This window comes from Simochromis diagramma, unplaced genomic scaffold (assembly GCF_900408965.1).
Source record: "Simochromis diagramma unplaced genomic scaffold, fSimDia1.1 OVJJ01000320.1, whole genome shotgun sequence".
Lineage (NCBI taxonomy): Eukaryota > Metazoa > Chordata > Actinopteri > Cichliformes > Cichlidae > Simochromis > Simochromis diagramma.
The window spans coordinates 9,762,538-9,786,013 of record NW_024386773.1 but is presented as its reverse complement, the minus strand read 5'-3'; the positions used below and the strand labels follow the sequence as shown (position 1 = coordinate 9,786,013).

Here is a 23,476-nt window from a genome sequence, read left to right as displayed (position 1 = left end):
TAATTAGATGTGACCAGTGTTCAGTAGTCATTAATTTACATCGGTGTTCAAAACATTCAATATGTTGGGACATGAGATCACAGTTCATTATTGTGCCACCATGATTTTTTTTTTCCATTTTCTTTTTTTAATTTTCTGGACTACACAATTCAAGTGGATTTTGATTTCCAACAATTGTTGCAAGAAATAATCTATGAAAAACAATCTCATTTTCCCTGGATGATAAGATAAGATAAGATAAAACTTTATTAATCCCTCGGGTGGGTTCCTCTGGGAAATTCGGTTTCCAAAAGCACAGCACCGACAGAAGTTACAGAGTTATTGAGCATGCATCAAGATATGAAAAACTATATATACTATATTTCAATATCTCACCTGCTCTCTTTAAGAAAAATCTAACAAACTGATAGAAGACATTCATTCAGATTTTGGTCCATACTGACGCGATAGCATCACACAGTTACTGCAGATTTGTCGCCTGCTTCTTTAACACCAGAGACTAATAATATCACTCGCACAAGAACAATGTGTACTTTTTACTAACTTTGTCATATTTTGCTGACAATAGTTAAGTACTTTTATTTTAGTACGGTGCATAACGACGACTTGTACGGTTGATTTGTTTTTATTTGTTGATAATGTACTCGTTCTAGATGTTAGCACTCACTCTACCACAGCGGGTGACAGCAGGTAAACTTAGAAGCGTAACTCTTTATGCTGAAATTAAAACCTGCATGCTTAAGCCACGTCCTTTCGCTGGATTCAGGTTTCGTGAAAAACGCAGGTGGTGTCCCCACCAGCCCTGGGTGCACCCCGGCATCACCCACCCTCCACCTCCTCCCTCTTCACCGCCGGGCGGCTATGCAGAGGCAGTGACGTCAGCAGGCTGTCTCTCACTCCCTTCCTGCTGCATCACAACAGGCGTTAGTAGCTCGAGTAGCAGTAGTTGACCGGGGGGACGGGATATCCACCGCTGATTCATTGATAAATAAACTCTATTGACGCTGCAACACTCGACAACATCCTAACACGGGAACTGGTTGCAGTGCGATAATCCCGCTCCAGCTGTTGGGACATGGCCAGGCCGGAACAGGTTCTGCTCTTGGAGCCTCAGCACGAACTGAAATTCCGAGGTAAGAGGGGAGGGCCCGGTTGTGGCAGGGAGGAGGAGTGGGGGGACCTGCTTCTGTCAGCGCTGTTTGGAAGGAGAGGGGGGCACTATTAGGGAACCCATACCGAGCGGGGCTGCAGTGCACATTTTCACAATATAGCCTTCATATGAAAAAGCGAAGGCTGCCCTGAAAGGACGGCAGGTCAGCTGACAGCTAGCTACAAAGCTAGCTGGATTAGCTCTCAGCGGCTAGGTTAGCCAGGCCCTGTCACACATTTGACCTGCACCAAGTTCCTCTAAAGCGGGTTACAGCTACTAGACACGAAATGTTCACCCATTTAAAAATAGCAACTATAAAAAGATGACACAAGCATAACTGCTCTTTTAGTTAGCCACCTTTCATTGTCCATAAACTGCAACATCCTTAGCATGTCTGGCTGGCTAACATTAGCTCCTCCTCTGATTGGCTGTCTCGCTCTGCTGGCCAGCCAGCTGTCATTTAATAACTTGACAGCTCACAGGACGGAAAAACTGGGCAACCTGTGCAACTTAATATGATTTCAACTGTGGGTCGTTAAAATTTCCTCAGTCCTTATCGTTTGGACTTTTGAATCAATAATAGATGTCTTGGTGAGACTCGGCATTTGGCTGCAAAATGTCACATTTAGGCCCAGATAATGTTACATAAACACATATGGTACATTTGTACCTGCTTTGGAACAGATTCTGGAGTTCCTGCCATAGTTTGAAACATTAAACGTTTTACTTAAAACTAAGACGCTGATAAATGTAATATTTATACTTGTTTTAATGATACCCTGGTCTCCCAAATGCCTGAATGGTCAGTGTTATTTCGTTTATGAGGCTTAAAGAACAACAAATTACACTTAGTTGTCTTAGCAAAACCAAAAAATTAATTAAATGCCAACCTTTATAATATTTATCACTGAGCTTCAGTGTAGTTAAATGACCTGCAGCCCTCAGCAATTTACACTGTAGCCACTGTTTAAATCCACTCAAAACTATCAGTGCTTGAGCCAGCAATTTGTTGAAGATAGTAATGCCTCCACTGCACACTTGTTAACTGCTTAAGCATTAATATACACTGAAAATGATGAGTAGAGCATAACCAGAATATGTCCCAATACTGTTTTGTTCTTACGTCTCTCATAAGATGCCACACTTTTCACTGTGTTAGCTATGATAGGCTCCAACCTTCCCGCAATCCTAATCAGATAAACTGTTTAGAATGTAGGGTGAGAAAATAGACACCAAAGTGCATTAGTTGTTTACACGTTCGCCCAATAAGTGAAAGATCCCTGGGGGTTGAGTCAGCAAGGGCATTTGGTGTAAAAACTGCCAAATCAAATACGCAGAGCTACTCTCTGTAACGACCCTTTGTAAGAGAGCAGCCGAATGTTGCTTTTTCGTCTTCCTCTTCTTCAGTTTATTATCATGCTTCCATCACAGCCACTTTACAAGAGCCAAATAGAGAAATTGTATTTAAATATTGATTTGTTGTCACTTTTACCACTTTAGTCCAATCTGCTCAAGAAATTTCATGGAAAGACCCAAAATTAAGAATGTGTTAGTCCACCTCTCATTAGGTCTTTAAATTCCCCGGCCTGCTATTTGGCTCTCCAGTTCCTAGCTTCAGCTCCATTTCATCTTAATGATGACGTGATTCAAAAAATATTTTTAAAAAGGGTACACAAATACATAGTGTAAGTAAGAAAAACTGATTCAGAAGTATTTAGATTTTTGACTCAACGAGGTTGGAAAGCTTCTTTGTAATGATTTAGGGTAATATTTAACTACAAGTTCATAGTTTTAAAACATCGTACCAAGGGGTTTGGCTATTCTTTAAAACCTCGGTCAGATCCGTACCTCGGTTCTGCTTTATAGGAGATGAATAATAAAGAATAGAGAAACTTATTTTTACCATAGAGCGTATCACCTGGTTGTGATTGGAACATGAACAAAAAGTGAAAAACACCATCATTATCCTGCTTTAACCATTCATATGGTTGTCGTGCAGTACAGTTCAGTGATCTGTAGCACGGTGACTCCTAATTGCAGCTTCATTAATGGCTAAATCCAGATCATTGTCTTTGCTCATCTGATGGGAGTACTGAACTAATACCATGATAGTTCACATAGTGGCAAGATATGCCTAGCACCACACAGCTGAAGCTCTTCTGAACCTCTACTCCTAATGTTTCCCATTTCAGCTGTTGATTGCCTTTTGGGGGGAAGATGTGGGTCATATTTGCTGTAAGAAAATTCTCTCATAGGTTTCCTTTGAGGATTTTTTTTGAGTTCTATGTCTCATCCTTATATAACCTCCATGTTTCAGCTACAGGTTCGTTTGGTTTACTTGTGACTATTTACACAACTGTGATTCTGTGTATATATAAGTGACCCAAAATAGACTATGTGCATCAAAGTAAAGCATTATGTCACCCAGTGTAACAATGTGTCTTATTAACAGATTAAACTAGAAACTCACTATCAATTGGAGAGACTGTTGCTATGGTTACCTAGAGTTGAAGCATTGGGTGGATGTTTGGGGTGTTCGTTTGTTACATGACTTTAGTGGACACACATCGCTTTTGGTAAATTCCTTAGCTAGAAAACACAACCTGTAAGGAAATGTAAGAAAAAATATAAGAAAAATAAAATCTAAGTAAAACTGAACAAATAAAGAATCTCAGTAAATAGAAATCTAGCAGAATGAAGTAAAATAAGAGTCATAATAGGTATAAAAATAAATACAGGTATTGTGCTAAGATTTCCTAGAGAAATTGTTCCAGTACCTGTTCAGTAAGTGGTGTAGGTCCATGTGTAAACTAGTTTTTTACATAAATGTAAAAGTAAACTGAAGATTAGTGCAAAATTAGACCATGAACCATTTATATGTATCAAAATATTTCCTTCATTCAAACTGTATGTAGCTAAATCAATTGCAGGGAAAATCAGTAGGTCGGCAGTTTGTATCCCGGTGCAATCAGTTTTTCCAGTATTTGGTTGAGGGGTTCAGTCATCTTTAATTCAACTCTGTCTTTCATCAGTCTTCACTTAACCTTAGAGATCAGTTCTCTTTGGAGGCCAAGCCATCTGTTGCCGGACTCCTCAGATGATATATCTTCATGGCTTTTTGTGATGATTGATAAGAATCTGAACCTGAAGCCTGAAAGAATCCCACATTACTGTATAAAAGTGTCTAATAACTGTTGATCTTAACCAGACAGAAGAAACTGTGTCTTATTGTAAATGAAAATACCACAAATCACATGCCTAGATGTAGGCATGCAGTGTGAAAGCTCAGGAAATACAGAGTGGGTTTGTTAGTAGCAATTTGTCTCTGGTTTTTACAATCTCTAGAGTAAATGCTCTTAAATTCTAGGCACTGGACTTTTTCATTTCTACCCATTTGAATTTTTTGTCAGGGGTAAGGGTAGCAAACCACCTCTTGGTTTTTATCTCCTACTTATAAAATCCAACATTGCATGATGACAGCTTCAGATATCAGCTTCTCATAATAGTTTTTTTTTTTTTTTTTTTTTTTAACGACCATTTGTGGCCTCTGTGAGTTGGACACTGTCCTGAGAAACCTTCAGGAAGTAGTAGATCAGGTGTACAGTAGTCAGTGGCGTGAGTCCCTTTCATTAAAAGCCTTTAGATCTTGAGCCAAGCTTGTGAAGCTCTGAATTTCCTCTCTGTTTTTGCTCAACAGGGAGTGGAAGTGTCAGTTGCTCTCAATGTTTGCTGAGCTGAAACTTTACCTTGAATCTGGTGTATGTGCTAATTCTGAAATAGCTCCGTGTTTTCATACAGGGAGTTAGTGTGCTTCTCTCAACTGCAAACTTTACCATTACCATAATGGCTACTGTAGGGGACTAATTTGTAGTTTCATCAGAAAGCTTTACTTGATAAAAAGGCTTTCGCAATTGGTCAATGTGGTTTGTAATTGTTGAGCAAAATCACAAGACGGAAGACTGTTTTGGAACTTGGAAATTAGCTGGTCAGTAAATGCTGGTTTAAAAGTCTGCACTTTCAGATCGTTTATTGATATATTTTCATCCCTCTAACCATGATATGTATAATAGTAACTATATCTATGACAGCAAAGTGAGAGGAAGCATTGTCTGCAAATAAATGTGGATAGACATGGTCATTTATGGACATTCTTTGCTAATATGGTTTTCCATGATACTGTAACATTCCATTCCATTAATCTTGCTTTCCATAAGGCTGACTGTAAAGTGTGTGGTATTGGCAGCATATTTGCTAAGTTTGGGAAGTCATGCAGCCATTCATCATTGCCCCTCGCCTGACCATGAATTAGCACAGCTCTTACTCAAGCTACTAGGGAAAATACAGGCATTAGTAATGCTTCCAGTTAGGTTTTTGTCCCATCAATAAAAAAAAACGGAAATAATTAATTTCATATAAACCTGTGACTCTCAAGCTATACAAGAAATGATATTTGGTCAGTCGGCAACATCAGAAAGGGCTCACAACCTGCAATATCTGCAATGAATATTCATGTTATATCAAAGAGACTAGTGATTAAACAGTAAGGCTTTCTTCAGCCTCACTGAATAAATCATGTTACATTTATTCATTTCAAGACTCACTGTAGTCATGTGCTAGAGCTCTGGGATCCACCCATATTTCTGTCACCAACATCAAAGTCAAAAGAAAACCTTAACACTGAAGTAGATCTTGATTTGCTCTTCACGTTGGGATGAATTACAGTTTTAGATGCTGCTTCCTCTCGTGGTGACTATAAAACGAGAAGGCAATAACTCTACTTATATTTCCTGCTCCTGGACTCCTAAATCAGTGCATGCATGGTATATTTTATACAGTGATTCAAATAATTCTGTTTCAGCAAACATTGATTATTGTTTCAAGGCAATAACTGAGTCACTCGAGACATTCTTTGCTTAAACCAGGACAGCGGATCGGAAATTTCTCACTAAATGACAATATGCATGAATGAACTTGATGTTTAAATGTGTGTATGTTTGAAAAATAATTATTACAATAATCCTTGCAAACACTAAATCACTGCTGATTGGTTAGAATAAAATATAGTGTAGTGTTCAATCCAATATTTAGCTTCTTTTTTTAAAAAACGCATCATATCTAACAGGACTGAGTAGTATTTAAACTGAATAATTAGTCTGAGGATAATTTGTTCTTAAATGTTTTGTGTGTTGGAACAATTTTCTCTATTAACTGATCACTGGTACACATCTGCTCTGAACATGCTGTAACACAAATCTACAATAACTATGTTACTTTAAATTCATACAGCTTACTGGACTGAGAATATGCTTTGAGATATTGTTCAAGCTCTGCACGTTAACAACATAACACCACCCACACCCCCGAATATAAAAAAAAAAATAAAAAAAAAAATAAAAAAAATAAAAGAAATATTGCCTGACTTAACAAACTCACTATTTCACTGTTTTAGCAGAAGAAAACAATAACAGCAATATTTGATAAGCTGGGGAAGAGTGCACAAAGTTGTCTTACAGACTGTTCTTAGGTAGCTGTTATCTAACCTATTTAGCATGTACTTGTTTAGGAGCAACAGTCTTCAGGAAATTCACATAAAAGTCTGTTAGGTTCTCAAAACCCTCTTAAAGTATTTTAGGGATTTCCTTGGGGGGGATCCCCTTGTTGAGTCATAATTGAGATTTGGGGCATTTAACTTGTACAGAAGTCAAATTACTGAGCTCTTTTTTTTTTTTTTTTTAATTGTATATTATGCATTTCCACTTTCACTTGTCTAATTTCAGTTTTCTTGCACCATGTAAATACATTACTGGGGCTAATTGATTGATTGCTTACAGCTATATAAACTTGCTTGTTATTCCCCTGCTTTTCCACCCCTTCATTTCATATTACTCTGTCAATTTTGGACATCATTTATTGTCCAGAATTACCTTCACTTGTGTAATTTCATTAAAAAAAAAAATGCAGGAAGCTTTACAAAGCAGTTAAGATGGGGGAGAAATTGTAACAGAAAAACATCTCTGGAGTTTTGGAAATACATGTGCAAGGAAGAAAAGAAAACAAGTTAATAATGACTTCATTTTACTTGAATAGCCTTGAATTTAATGTTGTTAAGCAGAAAAGGGAAAGTGTGTAGCTCTGCAATCCAAAGGAATATTTTAAAAACTTCTTCCATGCTTCTATTATAACGGTTATAGAGTAGTCCATTTCAGACTTGTTCACACTCTGTGTAGTCACTTTAGTTTAGCCTGATGAATTGAATGGGCAGTTATTTACACATCTGTGCAATCTAATGTCACACAGATTTTGTATGGCTTTGTTAGGCTCATGATCCGATCTCTCCCTGTGCATACCTCTGTTGGTGATGCCTGGAAACTTCAGAGCTACAGTCCATGAGGAAAAGCAGCATTATTTTCTAATAGGTTGATGGCAGCCAACAAGGCAAATATTGTGCAGTGTCGATCAATGGAGGCTTCTCCATTATTGATAAATGTGCAGAGCTTAATGCAGCCACAGAGATGTGGCCTGCATCTCCAATGCTGGCTGTAATTAGTTAAATCCAAACTGCATTAGCTGCTCTGTTTTCGATAATGCAGTAGTAGAAGATTTATATTTATGTATGATTTATTTTGTATGTACAGCGTACCTTTCAGTTTTCTATTAATTGAATAATTGTTTTTCTTAACCACGAGGGCAGTGTAGATAAGCTCCATTAGTTTAATTGGCATGAAAACTATTTTTATTCAGATTATGTCAGGTCAAATGAAAAAGCCTTTACATTTCATGCAGCCGATTTGTTGCATCACATTAGACTTTGATAGACCACATTCGAATGTCTCACACATACTCACAGCCATTTTCCTCTATTATTTACTTTGTTTGAAAAGGGTGCAGTCAGCTTGTTCTTGTTTATATGTACAGTGTAAATGTGCTTCTTGGCAAAATCTTTGGTAAATATTTGTCAAAGAATAAATTGGTTTGTAAATTCATAGTACAAGGTAGTGCAACTTCTCAGTCAAGTGAAACTCCCACGCTTGCTTCTGCGTCGATGTGCCAGTTTAAGAAAATTACATTTAAATGATTGTTTCTGAGAAACTGAGAAACAGTCACTTTATAGTGTCTGTTATCATGTTTTTTCCTCACACTGTTGCTTCTTCTGTGCAGTTGATGTATCTTTATCACTTGGCTCATTTGATTTCATTAACAAGTTGCTTTCTCATTGTCCTTATTTATCCAAAGACAGACTTGTCAGTCTTGTCAACACCAGTTTTTAAGTGTCCACTGTGTTTACTTTCCGCACAGGTCCATTCTCAGACGTGGTCACCACAAATCTCAAGCTCTCCAACCCTACAGACAGGAATGTGTGCTTTAAGGTGAAGACGACAGCGCCGCGTCGGTACTGTGTGCGGCCAAACAGCGGAATCATCGATGCAGGCACCTCAATCAATGTCTCAGGTAAGGATTCAGGGAAGTAGGACTGAGTCAAGTTTATTCACTCGCTGCTTAAAATGGGGTTAGGGTTAGCCTGTGATAAAATGACATGTTAGATCATCTGTCTCAAGTCTTTTAATGGATTGAACAATCATTGCTGCTTATGTGTGAACTATACTGCTGGTCTGTATACATCTGGGAATAATTGGGATCATTATTCTTTCAACAGAGCACCTAGTAAGTTGGGATGGATGATTCTTATACTTCTTAAGAAGGATAGACTTTATACACGGTAACTTACAGAACTCATTGGTTGTCAAGTCAGTATGAAGACAGTGTTATCCATATAATATATAAAGAGATTTGTTCTTGTTACATGAATTTAAAACTGCAACTGCGTGGTATTCCTCCCTCCTCCTTCCATTTTGAAGAAAGCAGGTACTGGCTAATGTTTCCATGTGTTCACCGTCTGTCATTTACAGTCCCAGACTCATTTTACAGTGCACCCTATCTGGTGTCAACAACTGCAGACTGTGTCAGTGGTGCCTGCAGTCAGCAGTGACAAACCAACTGAGTCTGCTCTGTCTGTTTCCTTCATTTTCCAGCCTTGTTAGACTGAGAAGGGTAACAGGTTAGAGCCTCAAAATGAGTTTGCTTCTCTGAGAACGTACTCACAGTGGCAGCTGTATAGGCATAGTCTGTGGGTACTTTAAGTCCTATGTCTTTAGGGAGTACTCAGGCTGTATCGAAGCAGGGTGTTTAACAGGATAGAACTGAGGCCTGGGCTGTATTGCAGGACATGTGGCTTTAAAAAAAGAAAAAGAAAAGTTGAACACATGTGTTCTTTCAATGAAAAGCGGAGGATTATTTAAGATCTTGCATACATATTGTAAAGTGATGAAAATTTTTTTTCATCACTTTACATTTTGGATTAATTTTTTTCTTTTTTCATGAGTATGTGGTTGTGTAGAGTACTAAATGATAGCTCTGTGGCTCTCCTGTTGGTTTGACATATTTTATCACTGCAAGTGCCCATTAGCACAGTGCTGGTTTTGGCCAGTGCACTTTAATCTCCATTTCATTTTGGCACACAGAACACCACTTAATACATATGTTCTTTATTTATAGTTAAAAAAAAGACTTAACTAAATATTGCTCAGTAAACAATGCATGCTAATTAAGACTAATTTACATGCCTTGTTGTGACTTAATACTAAAGGCAAAAAATGAACTACTATCAACAGATGTCATAGGTGCTTGATCCAATGTACAATCCATCTACAGTACATTTAGAAGCATTTCCTTTCTGAAAATAAGAACACAAACATCCTGCAAATTTTAACATTTCCATATATGCTATTTACAAGGTTAGTAGTTTGATTTATCTATTTGAAAGAAGAGACTATTTTTTTTTAACTTTTTAACCTCCTGATTTATTTTGTAAGACTTTCGTTTTAACTGATTTTTTTGTTGTTTTTTTTTTTTTACACATTACTGTGAATTTAAGTATACGTTAGTAGTGTTGGTTCACCCTAAAACACTGATTTCATTTCTTTAAATGAAACTCAGCATTGACTGAGACAGCTGTAATATTACAGAATAGTTTGAAATATAACTTCTGGAGTTTTGCGAGCAGTTGTTAGCTGAATGTTGACATTTTCAAAGGGGTATGAATAAGCATAAGCCACAGTTCAGTTTTCAGTAATTTTGAGGTGGTGGTATTACAGCCATGCACCAGCACAGGCAGCAATGAGCAATATGGCTGTTGAACTCAAGAAATTCAAAAAATGAAAAACAATTAAACCTCAACTTTCAGATTTTATGCTTTGTTAACCTCGAGATTAGAACCGTCGAGTTTTGTGTAATGTTTATTTTAAAGAAAGCTACATGTCAGTGTGTTTCCTTCCTGGTCTTAAAAGCTCTCTGAAACACTGGACTGTTTAAGAAGTCGAAATAAACACTGCAAGTTGCTATACCAACATTACTAATAAGAATAAACTTTTCTGTATACTGAATGCATGAAAGGTCTCTCCCAAAATAACTTGCCAGTATCTGCACTGGCGATATGACCAAAATCTCATATCCCGATATAAGAATTCTATCGTCCGATAACGATATAAATCACACAAATGTAACATTTTCTGTAAATTCTGTGAATCTCGGGCAGCTCGACTTGCGGGAAGTGTTTCCAGCTACGCGTCATGTAGCTGGAGTAGAGTGTTTTTAACCGATGTATGAAACAATACATTTTTAGACATAAGTTGTAACGGCCGCCGTTTTCTTTGTGAGTATTTATTACACGGCGTGCTGCGGGGAAAAGCCTGTTCTAACGTTTGAGTCTAAGGTTTATTTTTTTAGCACCTGGCGTCTCTTTTTTACTTCTCATCCGTAAATAATCTGCATCTTTCACCTGATTCAGTTTATTTTTGAAAAGTCTCAACAGGATCTTGAGCTTTATTGTGAAAGGTTTATGTGGAACATAAACAAGCGGACACGCGATGCTGTTACCGTCGTTGTTGGTAACCACAACGCATAAAAACAGGCGCTTGTCCGTCCGTAGTGTGGTTATATAAAATATAAGAGAAAGAGAGAACTTTAAGAAATTAATATAGCCCCTACAGTGACCATCAAAACGATGAAAAAATATTGCCGTAAAGAGTTTATTTTGCGACACCACGAAACAAACGATAGCGTAAAATGAAACGATAGATGTTTTTATATCGTCATCCGATATATATCGTTATATCGAACAGCCCTAATCTGCACTGAGGGACGAACTCAAACATTTCGTTCGTGTCACACTGCTATAGCCTCTGTTTAAGAGGACTGCAAGTCATCTGTAACTTGTTTCAGTCCAGTTTGTCTCGTATTTCCAGGATGTGCACAATAGTTGCACAGACATCCTTGTGTACCACTGCATACCTACAAACCCATGATTTGCCATTTGTTGGCTTAGCAGTGGACTCGCAGTGCTTTTTGAAGCTCAGCTTTGCTGTAACTGTATATGTTGAATGTAGCTACAACCACAGGAATGTTTCTGGTCTTGATTGGTGTTATGTAGCAGTATCCAGTGGAAAAATATCTGGCATAAATGTTTAAAAAAAATCCTCGAGTCCACAAATATTGAGCTTGTTGTGGGAATATGTCAGAAGTTCTCCTGACATACTGGGGACAGAAAAGCAAAATACCTTCCCACAGTAAAACAAATAACAGTTTTGTTGTCGCTGCTGTCCGAATTGGTTTCATTAGATTGTCTTGTTCTCGTTTCCTCCATGCCTGTGTTATGACAGGACATGAAACTGAGTCTCCAGTCAAGTTCTCATTCATTCAGTAGTGACACATGGATTTGAGCGTTTATGGCTGTGATCTTTTCTAATATTCACATTAGCTTGTTACCTACCAAGAGTCTTGTAATTGAAGTTGGACTCTAAATAGAAGCTGATTCCATGAAATATGTGGTGGATTGAAGTGCTGCTAATGTTGGGATATTTCTCACTGTGATATACACATGGTGGTGTAGTCGGTTACTTTTTCCCTTTGAAATATATTAAATAAGACAGACCCAAGAGAGCACAATCAGGAGTAAGAGCCTGCTAACCTGAGAAGTCTGAATAAATATACATATTTATTTATATTTTATGTGAGTTTCATCTTATATGCTGGTAAATTTTCCCTCTTGGCTTCTTTCTTCACAACTCCCCCAACTTAGTTCTCTTCCTCACTCCCACGCTCCCACACCATATTGTCTCACTAGGTTTGGTGATCTTTGACAAGGTCTTTGTGTTGACCAATACTGAACAAAGTGGCCAGGGAGTGCCCTGTGACCTGTCAGGCTTCTCTTAATGAGATTATAAAAGGTTGCTGTTATAGGTAGAGGGTGTCGAAATGAGCTTTTATGATCATATATCTTGTTTCATATCATATTGTTTTAATAATGTTGTTGGATTCACCTCATTTATCGTCATAATTTTTTGATCATTGCTGTGCTTAAACTTGGATATAATCCTCTATTTTTCTGGCCCACCTTCTGTTACTTAATCTTTGTTTTATTGCCAGACAGCTCTTTTTGTTTCTGTTTTCTTTTTTTAAACTGTTGTATGCTGCAGATAATCCACTTTTTAAGGGGCCAGAGAAGTCTAGTATATTACACACTTACCGAAACTTACTGGCTTTTCTGCTTTTTTTGAATAGCATATTTGTAGACTAAGACCAACAAATACATTTTACAGCAGATGAATGAGTAAATCCCACTATAGTTGATCTCCAGGGCCTGCTTTACAGGAGCCAGTAGTTGCTTGTAACTCTGGTGTGAGCTGGTTTTCTCAGAGGACACAATTAATTAGTGACAGGAGAAATTTATTTTAACCACCTCTTTTAGCTTTCACCTCTCTAATGGTTACATTCATCATCAACAAACAGGCTGGCGATTACCCTTCTGTTTGACCGTGTTGATTACAATTAGCCTCTTTGAGTTTTATAAATTATTGCCCAGTGTGAAGAATACTAAATCATGCCATTAGCAGAAGTAGCTCTTGGTGTAAAGGTGTAATCAAAGTGGGTAGATCAAAGATGATTTAAATCACTTTTTATCCTACTGAGGCTGTGCTTTTTTCCATCTCAAGCTTTGACTCAGGATCATTTAATGTTATTCAGCGTTGCTTAAAGAACTTACAAGCTTTCCTGACTCTATTTTCTTGTATTGTCCCCTTGGATCCAAGGTAAATGGCTGTGCAAATTGAGTCTGACTGAAACAGGACGTTCTCAATCTGTTCATGCCGTCTGTTTCTGATTTGCAATATTGAGCTACACTGATTGCTGTAATGGTGCACTACATCACTGAGGTTTTTCACTCTAGGGAGACTGGGGATGTGCCACATCTGAACACTGCCCTGATAGCTAGGCTGTTTGTTTCTAGGAAAAACCAAAGAATCATGCTGGCATTGTACTGATTTAAAAACATCTTTCAATTATATTGTGATTTAAAAACCTGTAGTCAAAGGAGTAAAACATTTTCCATCAATAGCCATCTTCATCCTCTCTGCAATTCAGTCCCCTATACTAACATAAGAAAGGGATTGCTGTATATCATTGTTACAGCTCCTCTCAGTGACTGGAATAACATCAAATGAGCCACGAGTGGCTGTGAGGACTGATGTGGTGATGGGCTAAAGGAGTATTCCAGCTCCACACCTGCTTTCTGTTAGACTGATATGTAATGTTAAAGAAGAAAAAGACAGAGTTGGATGCTGTTAGAAAAATTACCCCTGAGGATTTTTGTAGATCTGTCAGTGTTTCGCCGTCATGGTAACATGAAGAAATCCTCTTTAGCCCCCCCCCCCCCCCTTTTTTTTTTTTTTTCTTCATCAAGGGCAAACTCAGACACCCTTTGCTCAGCCTGACAAATACACGAGATGCACAAGTATATAAAAACTCAACGTTTTCTCTCTAATCTGGGGACTGAACATTAGTTTAGACAGAAAAAGTAACAAAGTTGGGAACCAAAATTTTATTTATTTATTTTATTGCCATGTTTCACTCACAAATCATAATCTCTTCCTACCTGTCTGCGGAAGTTCCTGCACGTGATTCAAACAAGAGATGTGTTTTCCCAGCTCCCTTGGGGATGGGAAGTGGCAGTGAGGTTTGAAAAATGGGGAAATAAAACTGAGGTCTTCGCGACAAAATGAAACGATAGTATTCTTTTTGGGGATTTCCTGGGGTCTGGGCTGGAGCTTTGGTAACTTATCCAAATTTTTCCTTCTATAAATAATAATTCTTTCTTTACTGTTGTAAAAATTTTCCTTTCTTTGCTTTCACATGCGTGTTAATTGCAAGCACCTTTTCAAACAGCATTTTCTTCTTTTTCCTTTTTATTTATTTAGTTTATTGATACTAGAGAGTCTTATAATTACAAGACAGTACAATTTAAAGAAAATATTCAGAAACAAGTTTTGGAAGCAGACTAAATGTTTTTACTTTCTGTGCTGACATTAACTTTCTGTTTGTATTTCAGTTATGCTGCAGCCTTTTGACTATGACCCCAATGAGAAGAGCAAACACAAGTTCATGGTTCAGTCAATGCTAGCACCTCCTGACATGACTGACATGGAGGGAGTGGTGAGTGTGTCTCATTGTTCATAGCTTTTAGCATGTGCTTATTTGTACGTGCATGCTTTAAAACAGAAATACTTTGTACATAGATGCATTACAGTTATGCATATATAGGCATGTGATAGGATTAACCTCTTCCAAATATACCTGTTAAAATAAATGAGTCCTAAATTCAACATATGACACATTACACCATATCATTATTTAACTAAAACTAAACCAAAATGCAGAAGCAGTGTGTGGAAAAACTACGTACACACTTACTACTTTCATATGAATTTAGAGGGTAAGTAGCAGCCAGCTGTTTGCTAGTCAAATGCACTTGATTAACTGACTGTTATCGAGTGTGACCACATCTATAAAAGCAGGAGTTTTGGCAGTTTGCTGGTCAGCACAATGCTAGGGAGGAACAACCTGCACAAAACGTCATTTGGTGATAACCAAAGCATATCAGCACAAACACGTCATATCAACCTTCAGCCATAGTGGGGCAAGGGTTATAATTTGGACTTGTATTGTAACCACAGGACCTGTGTACTTTGCAGTCATTGAGTTAACTATGAACCTCTCTGTATACCAAAGTATTCCAGAGTCAAATGTGCGTCCAACAGCTTGGACAATGATCCCAAGCACAGCAGTAAATCCATGAAATAATGGCTGGATCATTGCAAAACCTTGATTCTTTTCTTTTTCAGCCAAAGTCCAGATCTCAGACTGAGTGAAATGTTGTGGCAGGACCTTAAATGCCTGCAAACCTCAATGAACTGAAGCAATGTTGGAATAAAAAATGGACCAACATTCCTCTGCAACTATCTTAGTGACTGATGGTGTCAGTGAATGCTGAACGTTATTGCTGCCAAATGTGGATCAACATCATGGGGTGTAATTAGTTTTTCACACACTGGTTCTACATTTTAGCTTGGTTTGTGTTAAATAGTGACACAGTGTAATGTGACGCTCAAATAATTCTAAAACCTAGTAACATTTTCGTTTTTTATTATGTCCTAAAACCTTAGAAGGTGTACTTTTTTCACATAACTGTGCATACATTAAATTTTACTGTGAAGGAAGAGGCTGTTAATCTACGCCTTTCCCACACTTAATGCAAGCCTGTGCTGCAGTGCTGGCACGCAGCAACAAAACACATTTAGCACAGTTTAGTCATAACATCATGTGTGGTCTGAGAGACATCTTTGTGATGACTGGCCCACATTTAAACACCTACATACTTGTGTAGCTACCTCATTAATATGACAACAGGCATCTTGCGAATTTGTTTTAATGTAGTGACACACATGAAAATGCATAGAATCAACAAGAGGGACGGTTACAATAGACATGCTGTATTAAATCAGAGCTTGAACTCTGGTGGGGTTTTGTGGGTTTTTGTGCAAGGTTGTGGCTGTAACACAAGTTAGATGTGAAAGCAGATTTTTAAGGTGGGGGTTGTAAGAAGAGCACAAGTCCTGTTGGTGACATGCTTCTGTCAGTTGTTTGTTTGAAACAATATGTGGAGTCAGTGAACAATGGACAGACTACTCTCATAATGGTCCAGTTGTTGGTGAAAATATGTAAGATGACCCTAAGCATACTTGATATTTAAAACCAGGCTGAGTCAGTATTGGATAAAGCAGTACTCAGAGATGCTTTGCCATACCTGGAAATTCCACACACTTTATCTAATCCCAAGAGAAGTGCAACTCCATTTGGTATGATATTTAAACTTGGGGAACCTGGGATTATATGCTTGCTTGGAAATATTTTGAAGTTTTACCCGTCTGAGAATCTTTAAAGCACTAACATATTCTAAAAGATAACTCAAACAATGCGAAGACTTGGAAAACAAAACATGCATATGTGGTTATTGCCTAAAATGGACCATCAAGTTTCTCAAATTCTACCAAAACCTAGTTTAGCAAGGGCACATTGGCAAAGCTCAAAGTGTGTTACTGTAACACACATGACAGCACTCTCTACTGTCTAAATTAAATTATTATTCAATTTACTCTGAATAGTAATTGCATAATTATTCAGGCTAAATTCCTGGTTTTAATAAAACATGGAAAGAAAGCTGTGCCGACAGAATACATAAAATGATTAAAGAGAAATTACTTCATCTGAGTGCTCTTAAAGATTGAAGAGCCAATTAATAAATACAGTGCTATATTCCAAGGACACATGCAGTTTATGACCCTTATCTTTGAAAACCCAAATTAATTCACAAGGACATTTTGTGTTAATGTCCACTTATTTGTGTATTTCTTTCTTTCTTTTTTGCAACTCCTGTCTTGAACCAAAGAGAGATTTAAACAAATTATTAATAAAGAATCAAGAATTATTTATTTGGCTGTTTAGCTACAATAAAAATGTCTTTATGGAGATGCAGAATTTAATTAAATTTTTTTCCAAAAAGAGTGGAAATACTGTATGGCAATCTCACCTATTAAAACACACACGCACACAAAGCCTATACATCTTGTTTTCTTTTCATCTAGCAGCTAGCTGACTTTATTTTTACTCTGTTGTTCTTTTTCTGTTTTTATTCACACCATTTTTAAAAAATATATATATATATACTTGTTTATTAGTGAGGGACATCAATGCATGTTGTCCATATCTTTTTCTTTCTACCTTTCTAGTGGAAGGAGGCTAAACCAGAGGAGCTGATGGACTCCAAGCTGAGGTGTGTTTTTGAGATGCCGACGGAGAACGAAAAAACGGTATGCACACAGACCTATCCCCTTTTCTTACTATGCATGTGCGTTTGTCTCCTGCAGATGTGATATCAGAAACAGTTATGTTTTTATCATGTTTTTTATTATTCTCTAAGTGACTATAATTAGCCCAAGAAAGAGTCCACTGTTTAATTTCAGTTGTATGTCAATCACTATCTGAAGTCGCTAACCAGCTTTTTTTCCCTACTGTGCAGCCTCTTTTTTTTTTTTTTTTTTTTTTTTTTTTTTTTTTTTTTTGTTTGTTTGTTATTTTTGTTTTGGGTTTTTTGTTAATGTGTCCCAATGGAAAGTGGCATTATATATTAGGTGGTATTTCTTGTTGTTTTCCAGTTCCCCATCTTGCTATTGCTCTGCTGTATCTGCCTTCTTTATCCTGTATCTATCAGTCTTCATCTCTTTTCTTCTTTTTGCTCTCTTTTACCACCCCGGGTTTGTTCTTTTTATCGAGCCGCTTATGTTTGAACATTTTTGTAGCATTTCCCTCCTCATCATCTTCTCCATCTTGTCCCACTTTCCTCTACATCTCTCTTCCTGCCTCAGCTGCACTCATAGCCATCAACAGCCCTTCAGAGACTCTCACATGTGGTTTATTGTTGTTGTGATTCCTCTCAGACCTCATATTCCGCTCAGCTGCAGAGACATTATTTCGTCATAATATGAGCTGAGAGAATTCGCTCAATGAACACCAGGAGAGAAAAGGGACCTGTGGTAGTTGTTTTCAATTCATTATGAGCTGAGAAATACATACACATGTCTCCCAGTTGGCTCTGTACACCGCAGAGTCCGTTATGTAGAGATAATGCTGATAGAAACCAGCTTGATCCATTTACAAAAGGCACCCCTGTGTGAACTCTCAGACAGGAGAGGAGGTTTTGTGTGCATGCCTGTGTGTGCGCGCGTGTGTGTATATAGAGAAAGTCCCAAAATGTAAACACAAAGTTGTACCTGTGTGCCAGCAAAGACATCATACAAAATCACCATGGAGATATTTTAGCATCAACAGTCAACTTACTGCATTACAACTTTTCTCTCTGTAACCCACTTACAGCATGATATGGAGTCCAACAAGATGATGTCGTCCAGCTCGCTGAAGTCCGAGTCCTCGCTGCCTGTGAAGTCAATGAGCTCCACCCTTGATGACGGGGAAGTAAAGAAGATCATGGAGGAGTGCAAGAGGCTGCAGATGGAGGCTCAGAGGCTACGGGAAGAAAACAAACAGATCAAAGTGAGTAAAATGACTCAAGACTGTAGACTTCAAAGACACAGGTCTTTATACAGATATTAGGGGCTGCAAAGGCTTTACTGAAGGGAATCAGTTGGTAGTAATTCCAGTTTGTCATTTCAAGCTCAACACTTTCCAGCGTGTTAGAGTGTTACAGTACAAAATGTTACATGTCTTTATATTTTGCTGCCAAAGAGCCAAACAATATTTATTATAGTTGTCTTGAGCGAGTTCTCCAGGCTTTCTCGGTATTTCAAAGTTTTTGTTTGGACATTGGCTGCCTTTTCCAGTCCTTGTACCTCACCATTTTGATCCCAATCCCACACACTGCACAAGTTTCAGTATGTCCAATTTTCCTAGCAAAATATGATTGGTGAATAATGGAGAGTGGCTCAAGACTTTTGCACGGCTCACAAAAATATAATTTTAGCCGTGGCTCAAGTGGGACATCCACTAATCACAGGGTTGGTTTAATCCCCCTGCTCCATATGTGCCACGTGCCCCCTAGATTTATGGACTGAATAATTTCCCACAGAGTTAACATATGTAAACGTGTAACTACAAATAGTTTCTTTAAAAATAATTTCCTAAGTCTTGTAAAACGAAGAGGGACAAACAGGTCCAGCTTCACATAAAGACTCTTGGGCATTGTCAACTTACAGAATATAATTATTTGTAGGTTTGGTATTAGAGCTTAATCGGGCCAATGAAAATATTTTGCTTTGAGGCTTGACTCAAAAGCAGAAAGTGATATTCTGCTGATTAAACAAAGAAAACCATCTCAGTCATCAAAATTAGCAGATGACATCACTGAACATCATGAATCACCTCTGTGTTGATTATTTTTTTGTACTGATTGATAGCTGATTGATGTTTACAATCAAGATAAGCTAATTAAGTAGAAGTGTTTAGTCACACAAAGCAGTGTCCTCCACCCAGGCCAGTAACTCACAATTAAGGTTTGCATGGAGTACAGCTGCTGATATCTTTAATCGGTAGCAGACCTCAGGGTTTAAAGCTTGTAAGCTCGCAATTTTGCAAATCAATGAGTATGCCATCAATCACTAGCATCATTGGTTTCAAATTAGTTTTTGTAAAGGTTCGGTTCGAAATCACACACACACACATGCACACACGCCTACGCTACAGACGTCCAAGAGTGAGTTGTCCTCCCTTCAAACACCACCGCCTCCTCCCCTTTAAGTTCTTGCCAGAGGCAGAACGACTGTTGGCTGCTCCTGCGGCTGAGATTAAACTAACAGAGAGCCCCCCCCACCCGCTGCTGGGAAATGAAGTGTGTTAAACCCTGGCGCCTTGTGCGTTCCTCTGGGGGTTTGGGTCAGATGAGCATTTAAGCAGATCCGATTTCTCTGAGCTAATAAATAAATACTCTTATCTTATTAACTGATTGACAAACCGACCATTTCTTAACCCTTTGTTGTCCTTTCTTATTTCTCGTTTCCACATTCCTTTTTCTTTATTTCACTCACTCATCACTGCTTCCCTGTCATTCCCTTCCCACACACATCCTTTCATCATTTCATATTTATTCCTTTCACTCCCCTTTTTTCCCTTTCCCGTGTCCCCAATTCAGGAGGATGATGGTCTGCGGATGAGGAAGAGTAACATCATGTCACCTCAGCACCCCTCAGTCGCGATGAAGAAAGAGGAAGGGATGAGCGCCCGTACGGTGGCCCTCATTGTGCTCTTCTTTGTGATGGGCATCATTGTGGGGAAGTTGGTCTTGTAGAGCACAGTGCAGTTCGGTCGGCCGCAGCATGGGGATGAAAACAAACACTGGATTTGGAATTTTGGATTATAAAACGCCATATGTGCTGGGTAGGGGGTGGTACTAGTTTTGATTCAGTCTCATTTATGTAAAATAATTCAAAAGGTAATGTATGAGGAAAAAAATGAAGAAAAAAACAACTTGTCATGTTATGAACAAACCTACTGTTACAGGTCTTGCCTCTACGTAATCATCACATAGTCATTCTGGCTCTCTTCCCAAAGTTTCACATAATAGAGTTGACTGGTTCTGTGGGTGGGAGAATGATGGAAACATGAATTAACACTTGTGATTCAGACCAGTGGATTTTCTAGCACTGGCGAAGTAGTGTTGGTGCGATTGAGTCAGTTTGCAGTCGTGCAAATGTCATTCTAGTGTATTGATGTTTCTTTTTCTAAGCGACGGAGGCCAGAGCCAATGTATATGAATACAAAATCACCCCACTGTACAGTATATCCAGGTGTTCCTTCCAGCGAAACCCCCTTTAAGGAAGGGATTTACCAGAGAGATGATCCACACAGTTGGGGGTTTTACACACACACACAGGGCTATCTCCTCCAATCAGAGGCTTTGTAAAATCAGCTCGTCTTTGATTGTATGACAACTTTGAGCAGTGTATGAAACACTATGCCGTAGGTGTTTTCTTTCCTCATGACCTTTTTTTCTTTTCACTCTACTGTATTTCCCTCACTTGTCACTCACTGCTCACTGCATCCTCCGACTGTCAGAGGGGGATGTGTTTGATTGCATGCGTTCACACGGAGTGTTGCATCTGGACTTTTGAATCTAAATTAGCTGCTTTTTATAATGGTGATAATATAATGTCATTTGGCTGTAGGTTTGCACAACTACATTTCTGATTTTTTTTTTTTTTTCTTTTGTGTTTTGTTGCATTTTTATGATTTTATTTTGAGTAATTTTGTTTTGTCGTTAGGTTTGATGCATTTAAGAATATTGCAGCTACCTGAAATGAGGATTAGATCAGTCGTGTAAATCCAGATGAAAGTCTTGCCTTGTGACCTGTTGGGGTGCAAGTTATTCTCAGGCCAAGTTGGAGGTGTATTATGTACAGACGCACATACACAAAGCATGCGTGCACATAATGAGAAACCACAAAACTAAAAGACGGTGCATGAAGGAGGAGTGGTTTTATGTCACTGACAGCAGCAAACCACGTCAAGGTCCTCTTGCAATGTCCAAACACATTAAGCTTTGTCCTTTCCAGCTCTTTTCATTCTCTCATATTGTCCTTTAACCATACATTTGTTTATTTGGGGCAAATGTATGTCAGAGATCAGCCGAGTGTTTTAAGCTGCCTAAACCCGCTTCCCCAGTTGATGAGTTTCTTTGCTTACTCACGCTCTGCAGGTCTCTGTTCAGTTTTTTTGGGGTGTTTGTTGAGCATTTTTCTGTCACTTAAAATGTTAAATCCTCACTGCATTTGAAGTTGTGTTCATTTTAATGCACTAAAGGTTACGAGTGTTTCTCCTTTGAACTTCCTGCCTCACACGATGTTTTCTTTGGTTGTTGTTTTTCCATGAAGTGAAAGGTGGGAAAGTATACAGTCAGCTATAGCCTTGAGGGGACCACATGATGACAATGTACTGTTTCCACAACCTTCAGAAATAATAATAATAATAATAAAAAAGAAACATAAAGCATTCTCAAATTGTTTCAGCTCCAAATTTGCATATAACACGGGAGAGCGTTTGTTATTCTGCTCTGCATTAAAAAAAAAAAAACAGCTGGTCATATTTTGTATCCCACTTTCAGTAAACTGTTGAACAGACGCAGGAGTCCACTCCCCTTTGCTGAAAGATATCTACGGTTAATTTAGCTGGCGGGTAAGCGATTAAAACAAGCACGTGTATGTTTCGACTGTATCTCTATGAAGTCGGTGGGTTGAGGATGACTTGCTGCTTAAAGGGAGGGCAAAGCGAACCTAAAACTAGTCTCATCTTGGGTTATCAGACCTGGGTCATACAGTGCTTGCAGAAAATTGTTCTTGTTTAGTGAATCCTGACTGGAGTATCAGAACCTTTTTACACAAGGAAAAATACCCTAAAACATCAGAATAATCCATTTATGTGACTGAAAATGTAACTTTACCACTGCCCCTGGTGCAGTAAACTCCATCAATTTGCTACTTCAAGGCGGATTATACAAACAAAAATGATTATGTGTGAACACTAATCAATCCAGGCCTGGTCGTAAAACACATGACACTGATCTGTCCTGGAGCCTGACCATCACCGTGATCAATGTAAGCAGTTAAGAAACTGTTTTGTATGTATATAAATAAATAAGTCTATCTGAGAAAAAGATTGATATTCCTAGTCAAGTAGTCTCTCTGGTGTATAAAAATAACCCAACCTGGTTGGACTATGTAGCATCTTAATAAATTAAATGAATAAAGCCCCTAAATCACTGTGTGGAGTTATTTCCTGTTACGTTTGAAAGGTTACAGTGTGACCATCATTATACACATGTGGCATTTAAAAAATATTTATTCTTTTAAAGTGTCTTTAAAATCAGGGATGGGATTGTGGTAACATTTTAGGGTGGGAAAATATGTTTGAAATAAAGATATTTGGTCTGGAGATGACAAATTAATCTACTGCTCCTTACAAAACTGGGAAGACTCCACTACTAACAGACAATGCTTAAAAAAACATTTTGATAGACTTTTTTTTCTTCTTGTTTTGTAATTCTCTGACATTCTCAAATCTCGTCACAACCTGGTTGTTAAACATTACCCACAGTGCAACTTAAATGGTAAATAGACTGATGGTTGTAGAGCAGTTTGCTCTAAATAAGCACTCGATGCACTTTTTACTACAAGACCGATTCACCCAGTCTCTCACAGACAGCAATTTAATCCAGCGGTGGGCTATAAATTTCCCCAAAGGGCCATGTGAAAAACTGCTTATAAAGGGGTAAAATTAATACTGAGCAGAACTGAGGTCAGCTTATTGTTATAGCCCTCCATAACAGTCCCAGTTTCTCGTGGCCCCTTGGAAAAATTGATTGCTCACCCCTGTTCT

The 23,476-nt window shown here is 38.2% G+C and overlaps 1 protein-coding gene across 1 annotated transcript; it reads left to right on the top strand.

Annotated features, from left to right (window-relative positions):
- The first annotated feature begins 881 nt into the window (after positions 1–881).
- LOC120718609 (vesicle-associated membrane protein-associated protein B/C-like) lies at positions 882–22,856 on the top strand. The gene is made up of 6 exons (XM_040007169.1): positions 882–1,133; positions 8,447–8,599; positions 14,589–14,692; positions 17,326–17,406; positions 18,470–18,646; positions 20,238–22,856. Exons 1-6 carry the CDS (start codon positions 1,076–1,078, stop codon positions 20,391–20,393), a joined length of 729 nt encoding a protein of 242 aa, XP_039863103.1. The 5' UTR covers positions 882–1,075; the 3' UTR covers positions 20,394–22,856.
- Positions 22,857–23,476: the final 620 nt, after the last annotated feature.